The sequence below is a fragment of the Saccopteryx bilineata genome, chromosome X, assembly GCF_036850765.1.
Source record: "Saccopteryx bilineata isolate mSacBil1 chromosome X, mSacBil1_pri_phased_curated, whole genome shotgun sequence".
NCBI classification, from domain to species: domain Eukaryota; kingdom Metazoa; phylum Chordata; class Mammalia; order Chiroptera; family Emballonuridae; genus Saccopteryx; species Saccopteryx bilineata.
In genome coordinates, this window is record NC_089502.1 from 70,820,716 (window position 1) to 70,843,898 (window position 23,183).

The 23,183-nt window shown below is 37.5% G+C and overlaps 1 protein-coding gene and 1 pseudogene across 4 annotated transcripts in view; one reads left to right on the top strand and one right to left on the bottom strand.

Moving 5' to 3' along the window:
• The window catches only part of LOC136316702 (vascular endothelial growth factor receptor kdr-like), a 277,304-nt gene that overhangs the window by 102,771 nt on the left and 151,350 nt on the right, over nucleotides 1–23,183 (bottom strand). For all 4 annotated transcript variants that reach the window (XM_066248756.1, XM_066248754.1, XM_066248755.1 and 1 more), the window contains exon 12: nucleotides 14,136–14,244. In XM_066248756.1, coding sequence (XP_066104853.1) covers nucleotides 14,136–14,244 — 109 coding nt within the window. The remainder of the gene's footprint in view (nucleotides 1–14,135; nucleotides 14,245–23,183) is intronic.
• Nucleotides 3,244–5,407, top strand: LOC136317273 (large ribosomal subunit protein uL13 pseudogene; annotated as a pseudogene).

Consider the following 23,183-nt stretch of genomic DNA (forward strand, 5'->3'; position numbering starts at 1 on the left):
CTTATTTCCATAAGCACATTCTGAATTTAGAGCTAGTTTTGTTCTCTGTAGCTACTCTTAGGACACATTACCATTTGTCTACTGGACATTTCCACCTGGGGATTCCACAAGCTTGTCAACAATTTAATAACCAAAAATACTTCTTTGATTTTACTCCCCTCAGACCAACTCTTTCTTTAAATTTTTCTGTAGTGGAAGACATCTATTTCCTATAACCAAAAATTAAAACTTCAGTATTATCTTTGATTCTTCACTCACCCTCACCTTCCACAGCCAACCTCCCATTAGTTGCTAAGTCCTATTAATTGTCCCTTGACCACAGCTTTCCTTTCACCCTTCCTCTCAGTCTCCACTGTGCAGCTATCCCAGTGTGGGCAGTCATTACCTCATGCCTGACCAATTAAATGCTTTCCTAATTAGGTTGCTCTCCCTCAGTCTCACCACACTCCAAACAATCTCCACAGGCCACCTCATTCATCCTCCTGAACAATAACTTTGATCAAAATTAATATCCAGCCTGACCAGGTGGTGGCGCAGTGGATAGAGCGTCGGACTGGGATGCAGAAGAACCCAGGTTCGAGACCCCGAGGTTGCCAGCTTGAGCGTGGGCTCATCTGGCTTGAGCAAAAAGTTCACCAGCTTGGACCCAAGGTTGCTGGCTCCAGCAAGGGGTTACTTGGTCTGCTGAAGGCCCGCGGTCAAGGCACATATGAGAAAGCAATCAATGAACAACTAAGAAGTCGCAACACGCAACGAAAAACTAATGATTGATGCTTCTCATCTCTCTCCGTTCCTGTCTGTCTGTCCCTGTCTATCTCTGCCTCTGTAAAAAAAAAATTAATATCCAAAGCTCTCAATGACTCCCCATTGCCTCCAGATAAAGTTTATATTTCTCCCTTACTTATTTAAAGTAAGCCCTTCTAAGTTATGCTCTTCCCTACCAGCTATGTCATCCAGCTTCTCCACAAATCTTGTTTTTACATGCTCAACTATTCAACATGTTCCACAAACATATTACATTGGTTTGCAGTCATATTTCAGTGCCAAGTAAAAATTTACCTCCTCAGACAGGTATATTTTGACCAATCATTCTAAAGTAGGCTCCACTCTACCTTACTATTCTCTCTCTCGTGCACTTATCATAAGTATAAAATGTCTATTTCTGCTTCTTGCCATAATTACAAAGTAAACTCTATGTGGACAAAGGTCACAAAAGTTTTAGTCAGTGCTATATCCCTAACATTGAGCACAGTGCTTATCATGTCATAGATACCCAATAAACATTAGTAGAATGAATGAATGTTGATTGGTTAATTCCAATCTGTATAACTTTTGCTTATGCCACCTTCTTCCTTTGAAATGCTATTCCTCTCTGTTTTTGTGAATAATGCCTATCCATCAAACTGTGTCCCTTTCTTTTTGAAGCTTTTTCGGCTGTCTTCCTAAACTAACTTCTCCTTTTCTGAGTTAATACTATCTGTAATTATATACATAATGCTTTGAGGTATTAGTTCCATGTTTCTCTTTCTTATTAGGTAGTTTGTTAGATACTTGAGGACACCTAATGGAAAGTAGAAAAACAATATTAATTTACTATATTTCATTAAGTTTGAGCAAACTACCAGTCACGTGATGTATTTTTATTTTTGTAAATGTCTCTGAGTCTTTTTCTTTTTTTTTTTTAATTTATTTATTTATTTTTAATGGGGTGACATCAGTAAATCAAGATACATATATTCAAAGGTAATATGTCCAGGTTATCTTAAAGTTCAATTATGTTGCATACCCATCACCCAAAGTCAGATTGTCCTGTCACCCTCTATCTAGTTCTCTTTGTGCCCCTCCCCCTCCCCCTTCCCTCTCCCTCTCCCCCCTCCCCCCGTAACCACCACACTCTTGTCAATGTCTCTTGGTCTCAGTTTTATGTCCCATCTACGTATGGAAAAATGCAGTTCCTGGTTTTTTCTGATTTACTTATTTCACTCCGTATAATGTTATCAAGATCCCACCATTTTGCTATAAATGATCCGATGTCATCATTTCTTATGGCTGAGTAGTATTCCATAGTGTATATGTGCCACATCTTCTTTATCCAGTCATCTATTGATGGGCTTTTTGGTTGTTTCCATGTCCTGGCCACTGTGAACAATGCTACAATGAACATGGGGCTGCATGTGTCTTTACAAGTCAATGTTTCTGAGTTTTGGGGGTATATACCCAGTAGAGGGATTGCTGGGTCATAAGGTAGTTCTATTTTCAGTTTTTTGAGGAACCACCATACTTTCTTCCATAATGGTTGTACTACTTTACATTCCCACCAACAGTGGATGAGGGTTCCTTTTTCTCCACAACCTCTCCAACATTTGCTATTACCTGTCTTGTTAATAATAGCTAGTCTAACAGGTGTGAGGTGATATCTCATTGCAGTTTTGATTTGCATTTCTCTAATAACTAAAGAAGATGAGCATCTTTTCATATATCTGTTGGCCATTTGTATTTCTTCCTGGGAGAAGTGTCTGTTCATATCCTCTTCCCATTTTTTTATTGGATTGTTTGTTTGTTTGTCGTTGAGTTTTATGAGTTCTTTGTATATTTTGGATATTAGGCCCTTATCTGAGCAGGTGTTTAAAAATATCATTTCCCAATTAGTTGGCTGTCTGTTTATCTTGTTATCAATTTCTCTGAGTCTTTTTCATGGCTGTCCATCTTGTCTCTGTCATTAGCTTGTCTTGACTCTTTAGATTATAAAACCGTTTAAGGTCAGGATCCCTTCTCAGCTATTACAAAGCACTTTGTGAACAATCAACGGTCACTGAAAAATGTTTTATAATGTTATGATTAATAATCACCTTTTTTATAATGCAGTTTACAACAAGATATTGATGGGGGGATCTTAGAGACTGACTTTTGGGAGTTGAGTTTAATTTAACTCTGGTTACCAGCCTTAAAACTATTATAAAGTCAGGCATCAAAAGGTCAGAATATCTCAGAAAAGTAAACAGCCTTGCTCCATGTCAGGCTAAGTCATGTTTCCTAACAAAAGTTCTCATGTATATCTGAAATCTTGAGAGGTAAAGACAAAGCCCTGCATTCTGAAGGTGTCTTTCAGCTATAGCCTCTGAAGCTAGTAACAATGCCTTATTTAACAAAGAACTGAGTACTTGGATGGTTGAGATAGTTTATTGTTATGAATTAAATTTTTGTGCCCTCATCAGTTTGTATGTTGAGGTCCTAAAACCCAATATGATGCTATTTGGAGATGGGACTTTGAGAGGTAATTTGAAGTTCATATGAGGCCATGAGGACAAAGCCCTTATGATGGGATTAGTATAATTATAAGGGGAAGAGAGACCAGAGCTTCCTCTCTCCACCATGTGGGGACACAATGAAATGTCAAACATCTGCAAACCAGAAAGAGAGCTCTCACCAGGTAACCACATTATCTATCACAATGATCTTGGACTTCCGCTGGCTCAAAAACTATAAGAAATAAATTCTCATTGTTTAATCCATCCAGTCTGTGGTAGTTTGTTATGAGAGCCTAAACTAGCTAAGACATGGATATAGAAAGCTTTTTTAGAAGAAACATAAGAAGGTTGCTGTGTTATCTGCATGACTGAACCTGACTTGACCAGTGAACCTAACATAAAGTTATGAACAATTTTGCTGGCTTCATTTGAGCCTCTACTATCCTCTCTGTAGTTTCTTCCCCTTCCTCTATATGATTATATGGATTTATAGGTTTGAAGCCTGACATTTCAGAAGATGTGCCGCTTCCTTCTTTCCACACCCCAGCCTAATATAGATGTTTCCAATGATTCATGCAAATGAAACACTTGCTTTCTCACATGGTGTTCACCCTAGAAACTATGATTTATTGGGACCAGATGAAAGAATTCAAGCTTGAAAACCTGGATATATTTGTCTTCAGAGCTTTGAAGTTCTGTCACTAGGAAGAGTAAGCAGACAAGCTTTATTGAAACTTCAGTGGGATTTGGAGTGTGGGAGGAAGTAAGTTTAGACAAACTTTATAATAGAGATGGCACAAGATGAAACTGGCTGCCTTGGGAAGTAGGGGAATAATTCTGTACCACCAGTGACACTAAAGCTGAGGTTGAACAACTTCTTGGTGGAAATGATATACTTACAGTTAAAGCGTTAGGAGAAGGGAGAGGAAAGTTTGACTAGATGATCTATCAGTATCTTTAGGATTCTGGCAGTGTGTAATTCTAGGACACTGAGAAGGCAGAATTAACAAAAGCTTTTCTCCACTCTAATACTTTGCCCCTTAATTCTCTAGGAATATCCTCCCATGAATTTTGCTTCTGGATAAAGTAAAATGTCCTCCAGAAAACTCTCTATCTGAGGCATATAAGAAACACAGGAAAGCCCTGGCCAGTTGTCTCAGTGGTATAGCATTGGCTCGGCGTTTGGAAGACCCAGGTTCAATTACCAGCCAGGGCACACAGGAGAAGCTCCCATCTGCTTCTCCACCCTTCCCCCTCTCTTTTCTCTCTGTCTCTCTCTTCCCCTCCCACATCCAAGGCTCCATGGGAACAAAGTTGGTCCGGGTGCTGAGGACAGCTCAATGGCCTCTGCTTCAGGTGCTAGAATGGCTCTGGTTGCAATGGAGCAATGTCCCAGATGGGCCGGGCATTGCCCCCTAGTAGACATGCTGAGTGGATCCCAGTCGGGCACAAGCAGAAGTCTGTTTGTCTGCCTTCCCTTCACTCCCCGCTTCTCATTTTGGAAAAATACAAAAAAAAAAAAAAAAAAAAGAAAAAAGAAAAAAGAAAAAAGAACAGAGCAAACCAAAAATTATTGGACCTTTTCCAGGTGGCTGGGAGGCCAGTCCTGGTGCTTGATAGCCAATGCCTCTGTGGCCAAGTAGGTACTGATGGGCTGGAGGTAGTTGTGCACTGTGAAGACCTAAAAATTTCTAGCAATTTCACAGAAACAAGTTGCATTACCTGATCTTTCCAAGTGGAAGAACATTACCCATCCCACAACCCTTACCATTTCTGAGCCCCCAGCCACATCTTTTGGTTGACCATGTGAAGCATTCTGGCTCAAAAATCCAAGTGAGATTAGGCTTCCTTAAACCACCTCAAGGTGTTTGATCAGATACCACTGCCTTGTGAAAAAGTGAATGGTGGTTCCTGATGCCCTCAAGGTTGTGTGTTGGAAGCCTACATGGAAGCTTGCCTATCTAGGGTGCCTGGCTCATGAGGTTGCTGGAATTACCAGGCAGTCACAGCCACTCTGGAAGAAGAGGAACGAGAAGGCAAAGATTTGTCACCAGAAGAAGAAGAAGCTCATAAAATGATGAAAACAAGCAAAAAAGTATGTAGAGAAGAGAATTGACTGATACACAGAAGGCCTCAAGACTCATAGACTCCTGTTCTGAGCCTCAAAAAAATTGACTGTTAATTACTCATGCTTGGCCTGACCTGATATTCCTTCATTACCACCCTAGAATGCAGGGGGACTCATAGGCTACCCTGAGCCTTAGAAGGCTGGGAACTCAAAGAGAGCCTTAGTCACTGCTGTTTAAGAAAAGTGGGTTTTTTTAAGTTTAAATAGCTCTAAGAACTGTATGGCATAATTTGCTCGTGACCGACTCATGAGAGTTTTAAGAAATCAACAGTTGGAACAGCTAGTTCGGTTTTAACATTCGCAAGTAAGGTGAAAAACACAGGTTTAAACTTTCCACATGGTCAGACACTATACCATGCAGCTGTTAGATTGTGAAGTAACACTTGGGGACAGGATGAACCTGGTATTGTACAAGGGTATCTGTGGATGCACAGACAAGATGGATAGCCACAAAGTCACAGGCACTGCCTTCCCTGTACTTTTAAACAGAAGTGAATAAATTATTTTTGAAGGAAAAAATTCTATCTGGAAACCACAATGACATTGATTTTTGTGACAAATAAGAAAGAAGTGAAGTCATATGCATTAAAGCCTTTGAAAATTTGCTAGAAAGAGCCGAGGGGCTTTGGTATGAAATCTCAATTCCAGTTTTTTTGTGTTTGTTTTAGCGCTGCTGCAACTCCAAGATAAAGGCAGGGACAAAGGTCAGTTGAACTTAAATTATCAGTTTGTAACAGCTAAATCTCTTTAAACAAACAATTTATTCCTTAAAAGCACAGATCTCAACCTATAAATGTTGGCTTTAAAAAATTAAAAACAAGTTCACTGAATAGAAATACACTATTAGACATGTGATTTTTATTGTAATTATTATAAAACAATTATGAAATGTTCAATGTAAATATAGCCCTTAGTTGGGGCAGACTTAAAGTCATTCAAAATGTACTATTTAACTTGAAAATCAGAATCCTCATGGGACTTCAGTTATAAATGGCAGGAGTCCCAGTCATGCCATTCAGGCTTAGTTTTAGGATAAAAGAGAGTTGGGAAAGTCCATTTAGAGATCATACTACACTCTTCATATTTTGGGTCCCTATGTTTTTAAGACTGTTTAATTTTATCTGGAAAAGATAAATAGGTCATAGGCCACTTCCACTGTTTGGCTTGGGCCTAAAATGCTTGTGGATTATTTTATTTGTATTCTGAGCAACACAGATTACAAGGAGTTTGATTCTACTTCATTCCACTGCTTCTTTTGGACATATGCTCTGGCAGAGAGGCTTTAAATATGACCTATTAATTTTTTCATGCCATCTGCTTAGGAGGGTCCTGTTCTGTTCAGTAGTTGTTCAAGCTAAGAAACAACTTGACAATGGTAAAAATCTCTCTGTTACATTGGGATTCAAGCTTGTGAGCTTGGAACAGTCATTTTTCTTTTCTTTTCTTTTTTTTTTTTTTTACAGAAGAAAGAAACTTGGTTTCAAACCAAGCTGTGATGGTCCCAGGCTCCACTCACAATGGGGACAGAGGAAAGAGCTTGTAAGTATATCTGTAATTATGCTTGCAAAACCACATTTTCATGGGTTTTACTTGCTGACACTGTGCTCTAGGATGCTTGGGATCAGGGTGGGGATACCTTGTCCTGGAAACTTTCTTGTACACATAGTAAATTTCCCCTCAAACCACAGTCACTGTCATGTGGAAGAGCCCTGAGAACACCTTATGTCTTCACCTGAGCTTCCTCTTTTCAGCTAAGGCAACCAACTAGTTTGGGTAGCTGAAGTGATCTTAGAAAATGATAGGAAAAGAAATGGTTTTGTCTGACTCATTCTATGTTGAAAATTAATAATAATAATAATAATATTAATAATAATGTCTTAATTTCCTGGTATTTTATCTTTAGCTGATTTAATTTAAAATTTTGATATACTCTAATTTCTGCTTCTGAAGCAATTGGGACAGTCCAGCTGCCTCAGGGTTGGGTTAGGTAAAAGAGAGAGGTAAAATGATCTGAAATAGAACCCTTTTGAAATATCCTGTAAATATGTCAGAAATGTGCTAATGAATGGACAAAATATTTATATAAGGAGATAATTTATAAAAAGTCAAAGTAACAAAGAATATATTTTCATCCAGAGTCTGGAACACCAAGAACAGAGATTCTTTCCGTTCTCATCTCCTACCCTTCTCAGCCTGCCTATCTTTCTATCTCTCCCTATATTCCACACATTATATCTTAAGACCTTTCACAAAATCATTAAGTTATGAAATTGCAGTTGCATTAGTTTATCTCCAATATTTTCCCCTCATACTATAGATGGAATAATTGAGTCCCAGGGAAAGGAAATAATTTTCCAAGGCCAAACAACCAGGTTTACCAATAGAGCCAATACTATATCATTGGTTTTATAATTTATCATCTATAAATCTCTTTTGGGCTTGGACTAGAGTTTTCTTATGACCTAATATCACCCTTCTTCCCCAGAATAAATTAGTTTGGACATTCATTGGTAACAAAGGTGGCTGATATGTAAACAAAGTCCTTCAACCTTTTTCTCTGAGCAGCTTAGGGAAAAAGCAAGTGTATTGGGGAACATAACAATCTCTAAGTCTAGGAAAGAATGCTTGATAAGTGAATCAACAGCCTGTTTTCATGGAAAACAGAATGGAGAAAGAAGCTGAAATTTAGATCAATTAAATTACAATTAAATTAGATCTATTTGATGCATAATTAATTGGTAATGAGGTTTGAGGAGTAGGGTGAGGTGCTTGAACAATCCCATCTCCCTTGGGGACCATTTTTTATGTTTGACATTTGGCAGTCAGGATTGCCAAGTGTAGGCACATTTGTTTATTCTACTCTGTGCATCTATGTCTTTCTGAGAATAAAGGATAAGACACAAAACAGTCTCTCTTTCTGGGCATCTAGGACAGGTACAGGAATTATATGTGTCAGGGAAAACAATTTGCTGTCAGGGATAAAAAGTAGACATTGTTTTATTCAGAATACTGAAGCCTTCTCCTCCTTGGCCTTTCTTAAAATGAGAGCCCATGCTGTTCTATTGGGACATCCTCCCTTGAACCTTCCTCAGCTCACTCCAGCTGTTTCCCATGAAGCTATTACACAATCCAGGAAAGGAGAGAAACTGGTGATAAGGAAAAAGAATAGTAAAAAAAAAAACACTGACTTTCATACCTCCATTCTCAATGACTAATTCTTATGTATATGTGATAGGGGGGAACATCTGTCCACTCATGGACCCCAGGCCTACTATGAGATATAATCCAGCCTTCCATCTTCCAGCACTTACCTTCTACTAAAGCTAGAAGCACAAGGTCTACCTTGTCAGAATTATTATTATTATTTTTTTCACAGGGCTTAAAGAAGAGATGAAAAGAGAAGCCAGGATGGTTTGTACTTAAGCTGCCTTTTACCTGTCTCTCCCATTCTCTGGCTTAACTGCTGTCTAGTTCCTAGACCCATTGACTCCAGAAATCATCCCAAAGTGTGTCCTTGTTGACTCAGCTTTGCGTATCTGAAAAGGCCAAGTATTATCAAAAAATTTGGAAACTATCACTGTGAAACCTCTTTCAGATAAAAACTGTCTCAGAACAAATCACTGACCGCATGCTATTATTTATAGATCCTCAACCAGGAAAGGTCTTCTTTTTTCCATTTACATAAATCATTCTTACAATACCATTGTGACTTCATTCTTTTTACATTGTATCTAGGGTGGAACATTCTCAAAGTTTCTACATAGAGGGCTTGTGGAAAGTCTAAATGAATTAGCTTCAATGTTTCATTCTTAGCTACATGTATCCTCTCTAATAATTCCCATAAATTAGGCACACCCAAGTTCTATGAAGAAATGAATTTTTCTGTGTGTATGTGTGTGGGTTTTTTTTCTGTGTGAACATTATAATGTAGCTTGATATACCAATCAATTCTAAGAAGTTTATCTTGATGAGGCCTCTGTGGGTGAAGGATGGCTAAGATGTTATTTCCAGGAATAATTTTTTAGGATCCAAGTATTCAATAAAAACTAAAACACAGAGAATACTACTTGAATAAGCTAGAAAGCTGAAGAGAGAGCCTTTGTTTGAGGCTTTGAGGAATCTAAGGACCTAAACAAGTTTTCTGGAGATAGAAGTATCAAGTGTTACCCGCTACACAGAAACTGTCTCCAAGTAAGCTAAAAATCATGAGTTAAAGATAAGCCAGATTGTCCAGGTTTATGATGTCATCCTAGGAGGTGATATTTCTTGAGTTTTATAAAACTTTCAATAAAATAATTTTGAATATTTCATCTTTGATCCAGGTGAGCTACAAAGAATCAAGAAAATTACCTCTTTTTCAAATTTGGACCTAAGTATTAGCAGGGGTACAGAGTTGTGGCAATGGAGGCTATAAATATCTCAAGAGAAATGTGATTTCTTTGTGCAGAAGCTAGGCCAATAGGTCTTTTGGTCTGACTCATCAAGGAGGTTTTTTTTTTACAGTGCCAGTCTTAGAAAAATTTGTTTTTATTTTTGTTTGTTTGTTTTTAATAGAAGTTATGTAAAATGTCTCTATATGATGTGGTTTGCCTCTTTGGTTTTGTGAACTCAAAGATTTAAGCAAGTCATTAAGAACATAGACTCTGCAGCCACCACATTCTAGCTGTATTTTATCTGTACTTCAGTTATATTATCTCTAAAATGATGATAACAATGTCTGCTTAATAAGATGGTAGTGAAGGTTAGTTGTATTAGGCCATTTAAAACATATAGCACACTGTCTGGCACTGTGCTCAATGAATGTTGGTGGTGGCTGCTGTTTTATTATTATTTATTATGGTAAGTGTTTGATGTTGTTATTGTTGTTGTTGTTGTTGTTGTTATTATTATTATTATTATTGACTCCATCAATCTTCACAGTATAAAAGACACACTCATGGATCTGACATTTCCAGAATGTCTTCAAAGCCCTTGTTTTGGGAAAGCCATGAGTCACTAGAATTGCAGCAGCTATCTGCAGCAACAGCAGCTTTTTATGCCAATAAACTATCCATTGTGGTCAGTTTCCCAACTTCCCTCTAGAAGTTTTACAAGCTCTCAAATGAATAAAACAGCTAATTTGTGATCATTCTTTACACCTGACTTGTCCAGGTAAGCTATCCATGTCATATCCTACTATATTCTCTGGAGTCTCAGCCCTATTTGACAGAAAAGACAATTTAGGAGTGGACTTGCCTTTAAAAAGCAGAAATCTTTAATAAAGTTCCAGCCAGAGAGCTTAGTTCTACTACTCACCAATCCTCATTTCTAAAGTTTCACTTGTTTTTCTTTTGTTATTTGAATGGTAAACTACACTGTAATATCATTATACAACACAATTTAGTGAACAAGAATCATGAAGCCCAGAGTTCATTTCAGAGATATTTCTTATTCAACAACCTTACCAACACCTTGGTTTGATTAAGTATTGTGACCATCCAGGTACCTTACCTGTTCCTATTATTTCATCTTTGCCTCACTCTGTCATATTTTCCTCTAATGTCTTTTGGAGCAAAGAAGATATGATAATGGTACAGATAGATAAATATGTACTGATTTCCTACTATGATTCTCTCAAATATTTCACTATACAGGCTACACACATTCTTTCATTATTTCCCATGGCTGGAGAAAGTATGAATAATAGTTATTACCTACTGAAGAATTGATATGTGTCAGCTAATTCATAGATACTGTCTCACTTAATCCTCATACACAAACCCTCTGGAGTAGGTATCATTATTTCCATTGTATTGATAAGAAAATAGAATGTCAGAGGCTGAACCAACTTGTTCAAGGTTATACAATCAATGAGAAAGTAGGGGGAAAATTTTTTTTAAGTTGATGTCCATGATAATCAAAATAGAATGGTATTGGGAGAAAAATAGATACACAGACCAATGGAACAGAATCAAGAGACCAGAAATAAAACCACATATATATGGGCAAATCATCTTCAACAAAGGAGCCAAAAACACAGAATGAAAAAAAGAAAGCCTCTTCAACAAATGGTGCTGGGAAAACTAGAAAGCCATATGCAAAAGAATTAAACTTGACTACAGTTTGTCCCCTTGTGCAAAAATTAATTCAAAATGGATCAAAGACCTAAATATAAGACTTGAAACAATAAATTACATAGAAGAAAACATAAATATTAAACTATGGACCTTGGCCATAGAGAACAATTTATTAATATGACCCCAAAAGCAAGGTAAGTAAAGGTAAAAAATAAATGAATGGGACTACATCAAAATAAGAAGCTTCCACACAGCAAAAGAAACTGACAACAAAACAAACAGAGAGCCAACTAAATGGAAGATGATATTTGCAAATAACAGCTCTGATAAGGGGTTAATATCCAAAATATATAAAGATTTCACAAAGCTCAGCAACAAATAAGCAAACAGCCAATTAAAAAATGGCGAGAGGATATGAACAGACACATCTCCCAAGAAGAAATACAAATGGCCAATAATATATGAAAAAATGCTCTTCACTAGCTATTCGAGAAATGCTAATCAAAACTGCAAGGAGATACCACCTCATACCTGTTAGATTGACAATTATCAACAAGGCAGGTAATAACAGCTGTTGGAGAGGCCATGGAATAAAAGGAACCCTCATTCACTGGTAGTGGGAATGTAAATTACTACAACCATTATGGAAGAAAGCATGGTGATTCCTCAAAAAATTAAGTATACACCTACCATATGATGCAGCAATCCCTCTACTGGGTATATACTCACAAAACTTGAAAATATTGGCACGTAAAGAGATATGCACCTCTCCCTCCTACCCCCCGTTCATCGCAGCATTATTCATAGTAGTCAAGACATGAAAACAACCAAAGTGCCCTTCGATAGATGACTGGATAAAGAAGATGTGATGTATATATACAATGGAATACTACTCAGCCATAAGAAACGATGGCATAATGCCATTAACAACAACATGGATGGATCTTATAGCATTATACTGAGTGAAATAAGTAAATCACAAAAAGTTAAAAACTATGATTCCACCCATAGGTGGGACACAAAATTGAGACTCATGGACATAGATAAGAGTGCAGTGCTTACAGGGGGATGTGGAGGAGAGGGGGTTGGGGGAAGGTTATAAAGAGGGACAAACATAAGGTGATAGAAGATGATTTGACTTTGGGTGATGAGTATACAACATAATTGACTGTTTAACCCTTTGAGTAGTATGAATGTTTATGTACATCCTTGTGCCTCCTGACCATCCAGAGTATGGTTGTAACAAAATTTTTTATTTTAAAAATGTGTAAGGCAACATTAAAAGAAGGCAAATGTGCCTGACCTGTGGTGGTGCAGTGGATAAAGCATCAACCTGGAAACGCTGAGGTTGCCGGTTCAAAACCCTGGGCTTGCCTGGTCAAGGCACATAGGAGAGTTGATGCTTCCTGCTCCTCCCCCTTCTCTCTCTCTCCCCTCTCTATAATGAATAAATAAAATCTTAAAAAAAGGCAAATATATGTTCTTGTTTCTATAAATTGGTTATCAAACAAACATGATTGTAAATTAATAAAACTGGAACTGGAATTAATTTCATTTTTTGAAAAAAAACCCTCACTCTTGGGGGTGAGCAAGCATGAAAAAACTCACTACTCAAAGGGCTAAATGATGTGGAGATGTTTACCCAAAATCTGTACTCTTGTTGATCAATCTCACCCTGTTAAATTTAATTTTCTAAAACAAAAAAAAAGTTGATGTAAGGTTTAAAGCCAGGAAGATTCATTTGATTCTAAAGCATATGTTTACCTCCTACAAAAGACTAGGTAATTGGCTTAAGAAATTATTTAACTATGTTTCAAACTTTTTGAAAGTATTCATAATAAATTATAAACCTTTCAGTTTTAAATAATGATTAAAGTATCATTATTAAGGCTTAAAATAATAATATTAAAATATGGATAAATACTCAAAATATAACAATAAGCAAAATAAATTTTTAAAAAGTTAAGAACCATATGATTTCACTTGTAAGTGGGAAATAAAACTGAAAGCAACAAATGAACAAACAAGGAAAACAAAAAAAACAAACAAACTTATAGACACAGACAACAGAATGGTGATCACCAGAGGGAAGGGGGTTGGGAGTAGTAAAGGGTAAAACGGGTCAAATGTATGGTGACACACAAGATTTGACTTTCGGTGGTGGGCATGCAATGGAGTATACACTATGTAAAAATAGAATTCTGCCCTTGAAATATAGATAATCTTGTTAACCATTGTCATCCAAGTAAATTAATTAAAGTAAATGGAATAAAATTATAATAAATTACTTGAGTTCTACACAATTTCAGAAATCAACTCCTCAAATTTTATTCTCATCATCAATCATCTAAATTAATGATTACACCTTAATTTTAACCAGACATTGAAAGAAGCAAATTAGATCATGGTGTGAAGTAGCTGGGGATATAAATTAAACTAAAAACAAAGGAAAGTTATAACAATCAGATTCTTGCTAAGGCGTTAATGTCTAATACTACCTTAATATGTTGCCTCTTCCAGGATATTTGCATTTCAGCAAAATTCTGCCTTAATCTCAATAATGAGCTTTCAATTAGAGATTCTCAGTCAATTTAGCAGGCCTAGCATTGAGCTGGTTGAGAAAATATACATTTTCCATGTATCTCTAATCATATCATAGAAGACCTGACTTGTCTGCTTTATCCTCCCCAGTTCAGAATTTACCTGAGACATAGAACTGTATGCTTCTCTCATCAATGCCAACCTTGTTTATAGCTTTGCAGTAGTATATACCAGAAATATTGCTGGTCAGTATCTTCAGGGTGCTCACAGTCTAAGGAGAGAGAAGCAATGCATTAGTCCCAGTTAACAAGATATAGAAGTTATTAACACTATTCAACAGATATTTCTGACTCTTGCCCCTTTCAAATACAATATATTTTCCTTCCCGGATCCCTTGTGCTTGTACACAGTGTACAGTTAACTCTTGTTTTTTCATTCATATATCTGACTTTTTGTTTCAGTGTTTCATTCCATCAATTAATATTTTATATGATTATCAGTGTGTCATACTTAGACTTGATGTATTATCATTTGTTTCCTCTTTGTATTCTCTAATTTTGTTCCAGTGTTCCTCTTTTCCTGACTTCTTTTGAGTTATTTGAATATTTTAGTATTGTTTTAATTAATCTATTAGCTTATCTACTCCTCTTTGAATTATATTTTTATTGTTTCACCCTACAGATTACATCATATAACTTTAAATTTTCAATGTACTTAGAGATAATATTGCACATGTCATATAAAATGTAGAATCTTGCCACCATATAGGTACATTTGCCATCCTTGGACTTCCATTTTTATGTCATAGTTGACATGTGTTAGTTATTAAAAAGGCAATATAGAATGCAGACCAATGTTAGTCTTCAACGTTTAGAAAGTTTTAATCTACTGGAGAGGAAGACAAAACTATGCATTCTATCTCTTTCTTATGGTTTTATCTCAAATACAGACTTTTCTATGAAAGCATCCCTAATCCCCAATCCCAGTGACAGTTTTCTCCTCTGAGTATATTAATATAGAAAGGATATGTATCCTTTAATAAGCATCTCTTATAATAGGCACAACATTAAATTACTTGACATACAATGTCTCACTTATGCTTAACAAGATAACTGTTAGGTAGGTGGTCTTATTTCCATTTTACAGATGAGTATGCTTACTTAAGAGAAAAATATCTTGCCAAATTCACAGGATCACTGAGTGGCAGAATGCAAAGATAAACTCACATCTGGCTAGCTTTTCCTGTTGTCTTTTAATTTGCTTTCCTTGGAGATGAGCACCACTGCCTACTTTAGTTAGTTATTGCTGAATGTGTGTCTTATTTTACCAAGTATATCTTAAGAACTGTAAATATGTTTCCTGTTTGTCCAAATCACTCTTAATTTACTGCCCAGAAAAGAACTCCCTGTTTCAACTCTTGACTACTATTACGTCTATCAATGTTCTACTCTTATGATTTATTTGAAAAATATTTATCAAGTACCTACTGTATGCTAGTCATGTTCTGGTAGTACAACATTGAATAAAGGAAGCAAAAGTCTTTAACTTCATGAAGCATCATATATTCCAGTGATGATTTATGCCTCAGGTTTTCTATGTATAAGAATGATATAAATAACATTTTCCTTATAGTCAGTAGATCCTTAAATAGTGTTGAAAAAACTTAATTAATTAAAGATACTAGAGTCTTAGACTGAACAACATAGGAAACTGCCTCTCTGGCCTCTGGAAACACAGCTATAAGGTAGTAGAGCAAGCTGTTTTATGGGAGTACAAGTTCTGCTAGTTTTATTCAAATTATTACAGGCAACTTGCTTATTTAATTTTATAGAAATTGGGAAGACTGAGATTTAGATAGGTAAGCAGTACATACCCTGCATAGCTCAAAGTGGTATTACATAAAAAGAAAAAATAGAAATACAAATATAAAAGTACTTTCAGAATATAAAATATTTTTGAACAACATGAGGAAATATGACTCCACTATGCCTTTCCTTTCCCCTAGTAGAAGTATTGGTGCTACTCACATAAGTTTATCTGTATGACTCAAAAAGATGGTTTCTTCAGAGATAGCCAATATAGGAGGAACTTATTTTAGAGATATCAAGATAACAGAACTTGGACCAGTAAGTGGAAGCCGTAAGAGATTCATCTGATTTTATGTAATTACATACTTTCTAGTAGGAAAAGCTGTCCAATAGCATAGGGTAATACTCAAAGCTATCAAAAGAATAGGATATAGCAGCACTTTCATATGCTACGAATGGTAAGAGCCAAGCCTTACTAAAAGGAAGTTTGGTCATGTACATCATAACTTTGTCTTCCATTTCCATTATTATATATTAGAAAACGTGAAAACTTCTCTTAAACCATGCTGGTGCATGGGAAAAGATTAAATGCTTCTAAGTTCATTTTACAAGTGCTTTATACCAAAACCAGACAAAGACAATACTAGAAACAAAAATTAAAAGTGAATCATACAAACATAGAATATAGAGTATACATAAATATAAACAAAAAATCCAGCTACAAATATATATTTAAAAACATAACTAAGTAGGTTTTGCCCCAGGAATACAAAGGTGGCTTAGCTGTAAGGAAATCAATTAATAAAATTCACCACATTCACAGATTAAAGAAAGAAAAAATATATCTCAATAGATGTAGAAAAATAATTTAGTAAAACTCAATACCTGTTTATCATTTACAAAAATAAAAAAAATAACAAATTAAACCTACTATCTTTTAGTCCTTCTCCTGTTTCTACCCTTTGATCCCTCAATGAGGGTCCCATATTAAGCTGAGGTCCAGGGAAGTTGAGCTATGCCTTCTTTCTTGTCTGAATTCACAAGGATCATCTTGTCTGCTTTGAGGAACCAATGTGGCCACACTGGAAAAATCCATAGGGCCCTGTGACACATTTACAATATCTTAGAACTTCCAATGCATGGGTTTCCCAACTCTCAAATCCAACCTGAGGCTGAACCACACTTTATCACACTTGAATCATTTGACATTGCTGAAGACATCAGAGTCATTTAATATTTGTACAAGGTGAAACAAAACTAGGTTTACAGTTGTTCATATGGAAAATAATGGAAAATCAATAACATATTACAAGAGTAAACTCTACGTCTCATACTCATAACGGTAAACCCACTTTTGCCTCACCCTGTGTAGCTAAATCCTTGTTATAAAGATGGACAACTAAGGCTCAGAGAGATTAACATGTTCAAATTCACACTGAATTTATAAAGATTGGAACAATAATCAATACTTTTAACTTTAAATTCTCAGTTCAGTTCTTTTCACTACACCAAAAAGAAGGTCCACAGGGCATTTATCTTTTGGTCTTCCCCTTTCTTTTCTGAACAAAGGTTGAGTGTGCCCAATGCTAAGGCCTCTTAACCTTTCAAAATATGATTAGCTATTTTTATACAGACTCTTTTTTATGGCAGATACTGCTGCTCTGATATCTAGTCTCAGGTTCTATTTGAGCATGGAGCTGGCAAATAGAACAATAATCACATGTAATTGAGCATATTTATTAATATTGTCCCCTTTTCCTAATTTACTGTCACATGAAATTATTATGCTTGCTGTTACTTTTCTGGAGATTAAGCACTTCTATAGATCAAGAAACTTCAATATCATTGGATTCCAAGTACCTTATAACTTGGTCATTGCAAGTGCCCAGAAATTCTTTTATAGACTTGGCATTTGGCCCTCAGAGAAATTAATACCACCATAATAGTGTTCAGAACAAAGTAATGCAGCTCATATAACAGGTAAAAGATTAGGTACTATTATTGGCTGGTCATATTTTTTTTATGTGCATACAATTTACGCATTAATTCATTCACTCAACAAAAGGCAGCATTGTCAGACAGTCACTGCACAGGATCATGATGAAAAAGTTGCCGATGTAAAACCTGTAATAAGTTTTACATCCAGAATAGGTACATTTGAAGATGTCTCTTGAGGGCAGAAACCAGATCTAATTTATCATTGTATCCTAATAATATTTATACAATATCTAGCCAACATAAGGCTGTCGCCATGTTTGTGAGAGATGACAGAATTTAGAATTGTGTATCAGAGGACTGGAGTAAGTCTTACATCTGTTTCTACAAACCTCAGCCCTATCATCTGTAGAATGAAAAACATAATAATTTTTGCCTTATCTACATTCTGACTATGAGAATCATATAAATAACATATAATGACAATATAACAAAGTGGTTTAAAGGAGCAGGCTCTGAATTCAATTGCACAAGTTAAATCCTGTTTCTAACACTTGGTACCTCTATTATATCAGTGAAGTGATTTCACATTGCTGTGACTCAATTTCCTCATCTGGCATCTGAAGATACTAATAGTACATATATACAAGGTGGCTCTGAAAGCTAAATAAGTCCCAAATATTTAGCATAATGCCTACAGGATCCCAAGAGTTGGAAGGTCACCTGTTTTCATAAGTGTTAAATTCAAGTAATGCTACCAAATGACAGATTATTTGTATGTCATTGTGAAAATTTCAGAAGGTAGGTGTTTTTCTTTGGATTGATCCAGGCCACTGGAGGAGGTACACTCTATCCCATGTATTCTTTTATTAATAGGATAAATTTTAATAAGGGCACACATTTTATGGAAAATTCTCAGTTCGTGCCTCCCATAAGTGATCCCAGTTTCTTAAGAATAAATGATTCCCAAGTTACCAAGTTTGAGCAAAGCAGAGAGACTTTGAAAAACAGTAGCAATAAAAAAGCCTGCCTTCTAGGCATGGTGAGCTCTGAGTTGAAATTGAAGTCTAACAAGATGAAGCATTATTTTTCCTGACGATGTTGTTCCTATTGTGTTCCCAAGCCTTCTTCCTACTGTGATTTTGATTTGCTTTTGCCTTTCAACTCTCTCCTGTTACCTAGATTTTATTTCTATCAGCATTTGCCTCTATACTTCTACACTTCAGTTTTCTCATCTGTCAAGAGAGGTTAATCTACCTATTCATTCAGCTGTTGTGAGATCAGTGAACATTTTTTTATTATTTTTATTTATTCATTTTTTTAGAGAAGAGAGATATAGATAGAGATAGAAAGAGAGGTGGGGGAGGAGCAGGAAGCATCAACTCCCATATGTGCCTTGACCAGGCAAGCCCGGGGTTTTGAACCAGAGACTTCAGTGTTCCAGGTCAATGCTTGATCCACTGTGCCACAACAGGTCAGGCATCAGCGAACATTTTTTATTTTCATCTTACTTGAACTCTTAATAGCATTCAACAGAGTCAATCATTTCTTCCTTAAGACATTTTTCTCTTCTGGCTTTTGAAACAACACTTTACTAATTTGCCTGATGCCTTATTAACTCTTTCTTCTGTATGCTTTGCAGACTCATCTCCCTCAGTATGATTTCTAAATTACAGAGGACCAATTTCTAAATAATGTATGCCTTTCCATCCTCTCTCCCCAGGAAATCTCATACACCATCATTAACTTTAAATACCAACAATTTCATCACAACTACCAATTTTATTTGCAGCTTGACCAACACTCAGAGCTTCAGATTTGCATAGTTATTGTCTTCTTAACATCATTTCTTAGATAAACAACAGGCATCTGAAGTTCATATTTACAACAGAACTTTTTATTTATTCTCTCCATTTAGTCTAATCTGCTAATCTCCTATTTTTCTTACTTTAGTCATTGGAATTATATAATAGTTGCTGAGAGATCTAAGATGGTGGTGGTGTAGGAGGATCCTGAATTTGCCTCTACCATCAGCACATTTAAGTATACACATATAAAGAAAACATTTAATGCCAAGAGACTACTGAGAGCTAAATGAATAGCGTCTCACCAACAAATGAGAGCAAGAAACTTAATAGAGAAGGATGGGAAAGCAAAATAGCTCTACAAGAACAGCAGGAATGCTCCAGACCAAAGGAGCTAGTGAGTGCCATTGTTTATGTCTTCCTCTACTATAATAGAGTGGGAAGAAATTCTATTCAAGTGCTTTGGCCTCCCTTCAAGTTCAATTTAGCACATTCTCAGCTAAACTGTTCAGAGTTTATTGACTCTAAACAAAGCAGGATCGACAGGGGCTTACACACACCTGGCCTCCTTGCACCAAGCCAATCCCATATGGAAAGCCAGCGACACAGGTAACTGTAAGCACCTGCGTACTTCCAACAGATCTGCTGAAACAACCTGAGGCATACAGCCTAAATAGAGGTCACTTCTACACAAAACAATGTTCTGTAAACCAAACAAGAGAGAGACTGTAAGGAGAAGGTTGGGGAGCTGTGGGAGTACTCTGGAAACTAAGCAATTCAGAGTTAGAGGTGCCAGTCAGTGTCATTGTATATGGCTTTCCCTACTTCTATAGGGTGGGCAAGAGCTCTAGTTTATGGGCAAGGTTGCCACAGGTAATTCCTAAATTCATTGCTCAAGCCCATTTCAGGTCTGAACAAAGACAGAAAGCAAGATCAAGAAGGCATTACTACATGTAACTGGTCACTCCACAAAGAGCCATGCCAGCTTGGTAGGCCAGCACCCCAGATGCCACAGTCACCTACTTGGCTTCAACTGGTCTGCCAAAATTACCCAGCACATTGAGCCTACACAGAGGCTGCTTCTATACAAGACCACCTTTTCAAGACAAGAAGAGAAAGCTATTTTGTCTAATTCCTATAAACAATCAATGACAGTAGAAAAAAATAAAAGATCAGAGAGTGTGTCTCAAATGAAGAAACAATAAAAATCCCCAGAAAAAGAAATACCTTTAAGGAAATGGAAATTAGAAATTTACCTGATAAAGAATTTTTAAAAAGGACAACATATTTTAGGAATTCTCATCAAACTTGAGGATGGAATAGAGGAACTTAGGAAAAACTTTAAAAAAGAGTTAGAGATAAAGTAGAGGATGATGTCAGAGTAATGTTGTGGTAGGAAGTGATACCGATAAATCTCCCCCAAAACTCAACAAGATCTTCAGCCAGAAACAGAAAAACCTATCCTTGGAGCCTCCAGATGTTTCGCAATACACCCGAAGGTATGGTCGAGCAAAAAATTGGCTAAATATATCATCAAACCCCAAAGGAAATAAGGAGTAAGAAATGCTCCGCCTTCCTCACAAGCTGGGAACTGAGAATATAGAAACTAAGGCAGGCAAAGGGGGTGAATAGATCCAGGCTGTGGCACGGAGATCCAAGCCGAGGAAAAACTGTTCCTGTGGCAACCCAGGCAACACTCACATCAAACCCAGACAAAGAAAGACAAGTGGGGCAGCCATTTTCCCCGATTTCTTGGTCAGCGCATGCAGATAGTGGGCAAGAGATTCCTTCCAAAGCCCCAGGAGTGGGTGCCCGTGTTGTCCCACAGAGGGGCAGAGTCAGAGGCCTTTGTGTGGGCTGAAAGCGGAATCTCCGGACCGCCCCAGTACCCTGGGAAAGCCGCGCATGGGGAGGGAGCGAGAGTCAATTCCAACGCTGGAACTTTTCCGTGCGTGAGGGGTTTCACTCAGAGGGTGAGGCGGCCGGCCTGATATCCTGGTCTGCGCGCATGGAGAGTGGGCAAGAGATTTCTCCCAGCACCTCAGGAGTGGGCGCCCGTGTTATCCCACAGAGGGGCAGAGTCAGAGGCCTCTGTGTGGGTCAAAAGCAGAATCTCCGGACCACCCCAGCGCCCTGGGAATGCCGCGCACGGGGAGGGAGCGAGAACTAATTCCAATGCTGGAACTTTTCCGTGCAGGCGAGGGTTTCACTCAGAGGGTGAACCTGCCGGCCTGATATCCTGGTCTGCGCGCACAGATAGTGAGTGAGAGATTCCTTCGAGTGCCTCGGCAGTGCACGCCCATGTTATCCCACAGAGGGGCAGAGTCAGGGGCCTTTGTATGGGCCAAAGGCGGAATCAAGGGCCGCCCCAGCGCCTTGAAAAAGCCGCACATGGGGACGGAGCAAGAGCCATTTCCAACGCTGGAACTTTTCTGTGCGGGTGGGGGTTTCACTCAGAGTGTGAGACTGCTGGCCTGATATCCTGGTCTGCGCGTGCAGATAGTGGACGACAGATTCCTTCAAGTGCCTCGGCAGTGTGTACCCATGTTATCCAACAGAGTGGCAGAGCCAGAGGTCCTTGAGTGCGCGGAAGCCCCGCCTGATTATGCTAGCAGCTCTGACTGACTGAGCCTTACCCAGAGCCCTGTGCTGAGTGGGAATAGAGTGGAGAGTTGCCAGCTCTTTGAGCCTCTTACTATCCAGGCAGAGGCAGCAGCAACCTCATAGCTGGATTATCAGGCTACTAATTGAGGAAGGAAAGACTAGGAGAAAGGCTCCAGGAACACGGACTCTCTCACTGGCGGAGCCTATAAATGCTAATGAGCCTCGACTGCCAACGAGACTAAAGCACAATACATGACATCGCCATAGAGACTTACCAACTGCAAACCTCTAACTGAGCGTGCCAAAAAGGCAGAACCCGGGGTACAGAATCACCGACCAGGAAGAGGGAGAGAAAAGAAAAAGCAAGAAGATAACCTCTCAAAATCAAGAATAATACACAGACTTTATATCCTACCCCATTTTATATTTGTTCGTTTGTTTCTCTTATCTTCATTCTTGATATTTTTTTCCTCCTCCAATTTGGTCGTTTAACTCTCTGCCGGTCTTACTCTCTCCTCTCCTTGAACTACACTACCCATAAGTGTTATTTCTCCCATTATCTTTTCTTTCCTCTTCCTTTCTCTCTATGAGGGTTACACTCAAAAACCCTTATCTCTCTCTCTCTCCTCTTTTTTCTTTTTTCTTTTTTTAGTGGTTCCCTCTTTTTTTCTCTCTCTCTTTCTTTTCTCCCTTTATATTAGTTTCTTCCTTTCTCCTTTACGTCACCTCTCATTCAAACCTCTATAACGAACAATATCTTATCTGGGACTCAAACTTATGTTTGTGGCATTTTGGGTTTTTTTTACTTCACCTTATTAACACACTAGCAGTGCTCCCATCCCTGGTGCTCCATTTTATTTAGTTCTTGTTCCACTAAATACAATAGTAATTTTTTAATTTGTCCTCTCATTTTCCTGTTTCCCTCTTATTCCTCTCATTATAACTCTTAGTAAGCAACACCTAAAAGCAAATCATTTTATTCTTGACCCAAATTTTTTTCTTATTTCCTTTTTGTGGGTCCATACCACCCTTTTTTTTTTTGCCCCTTTATTACTTCT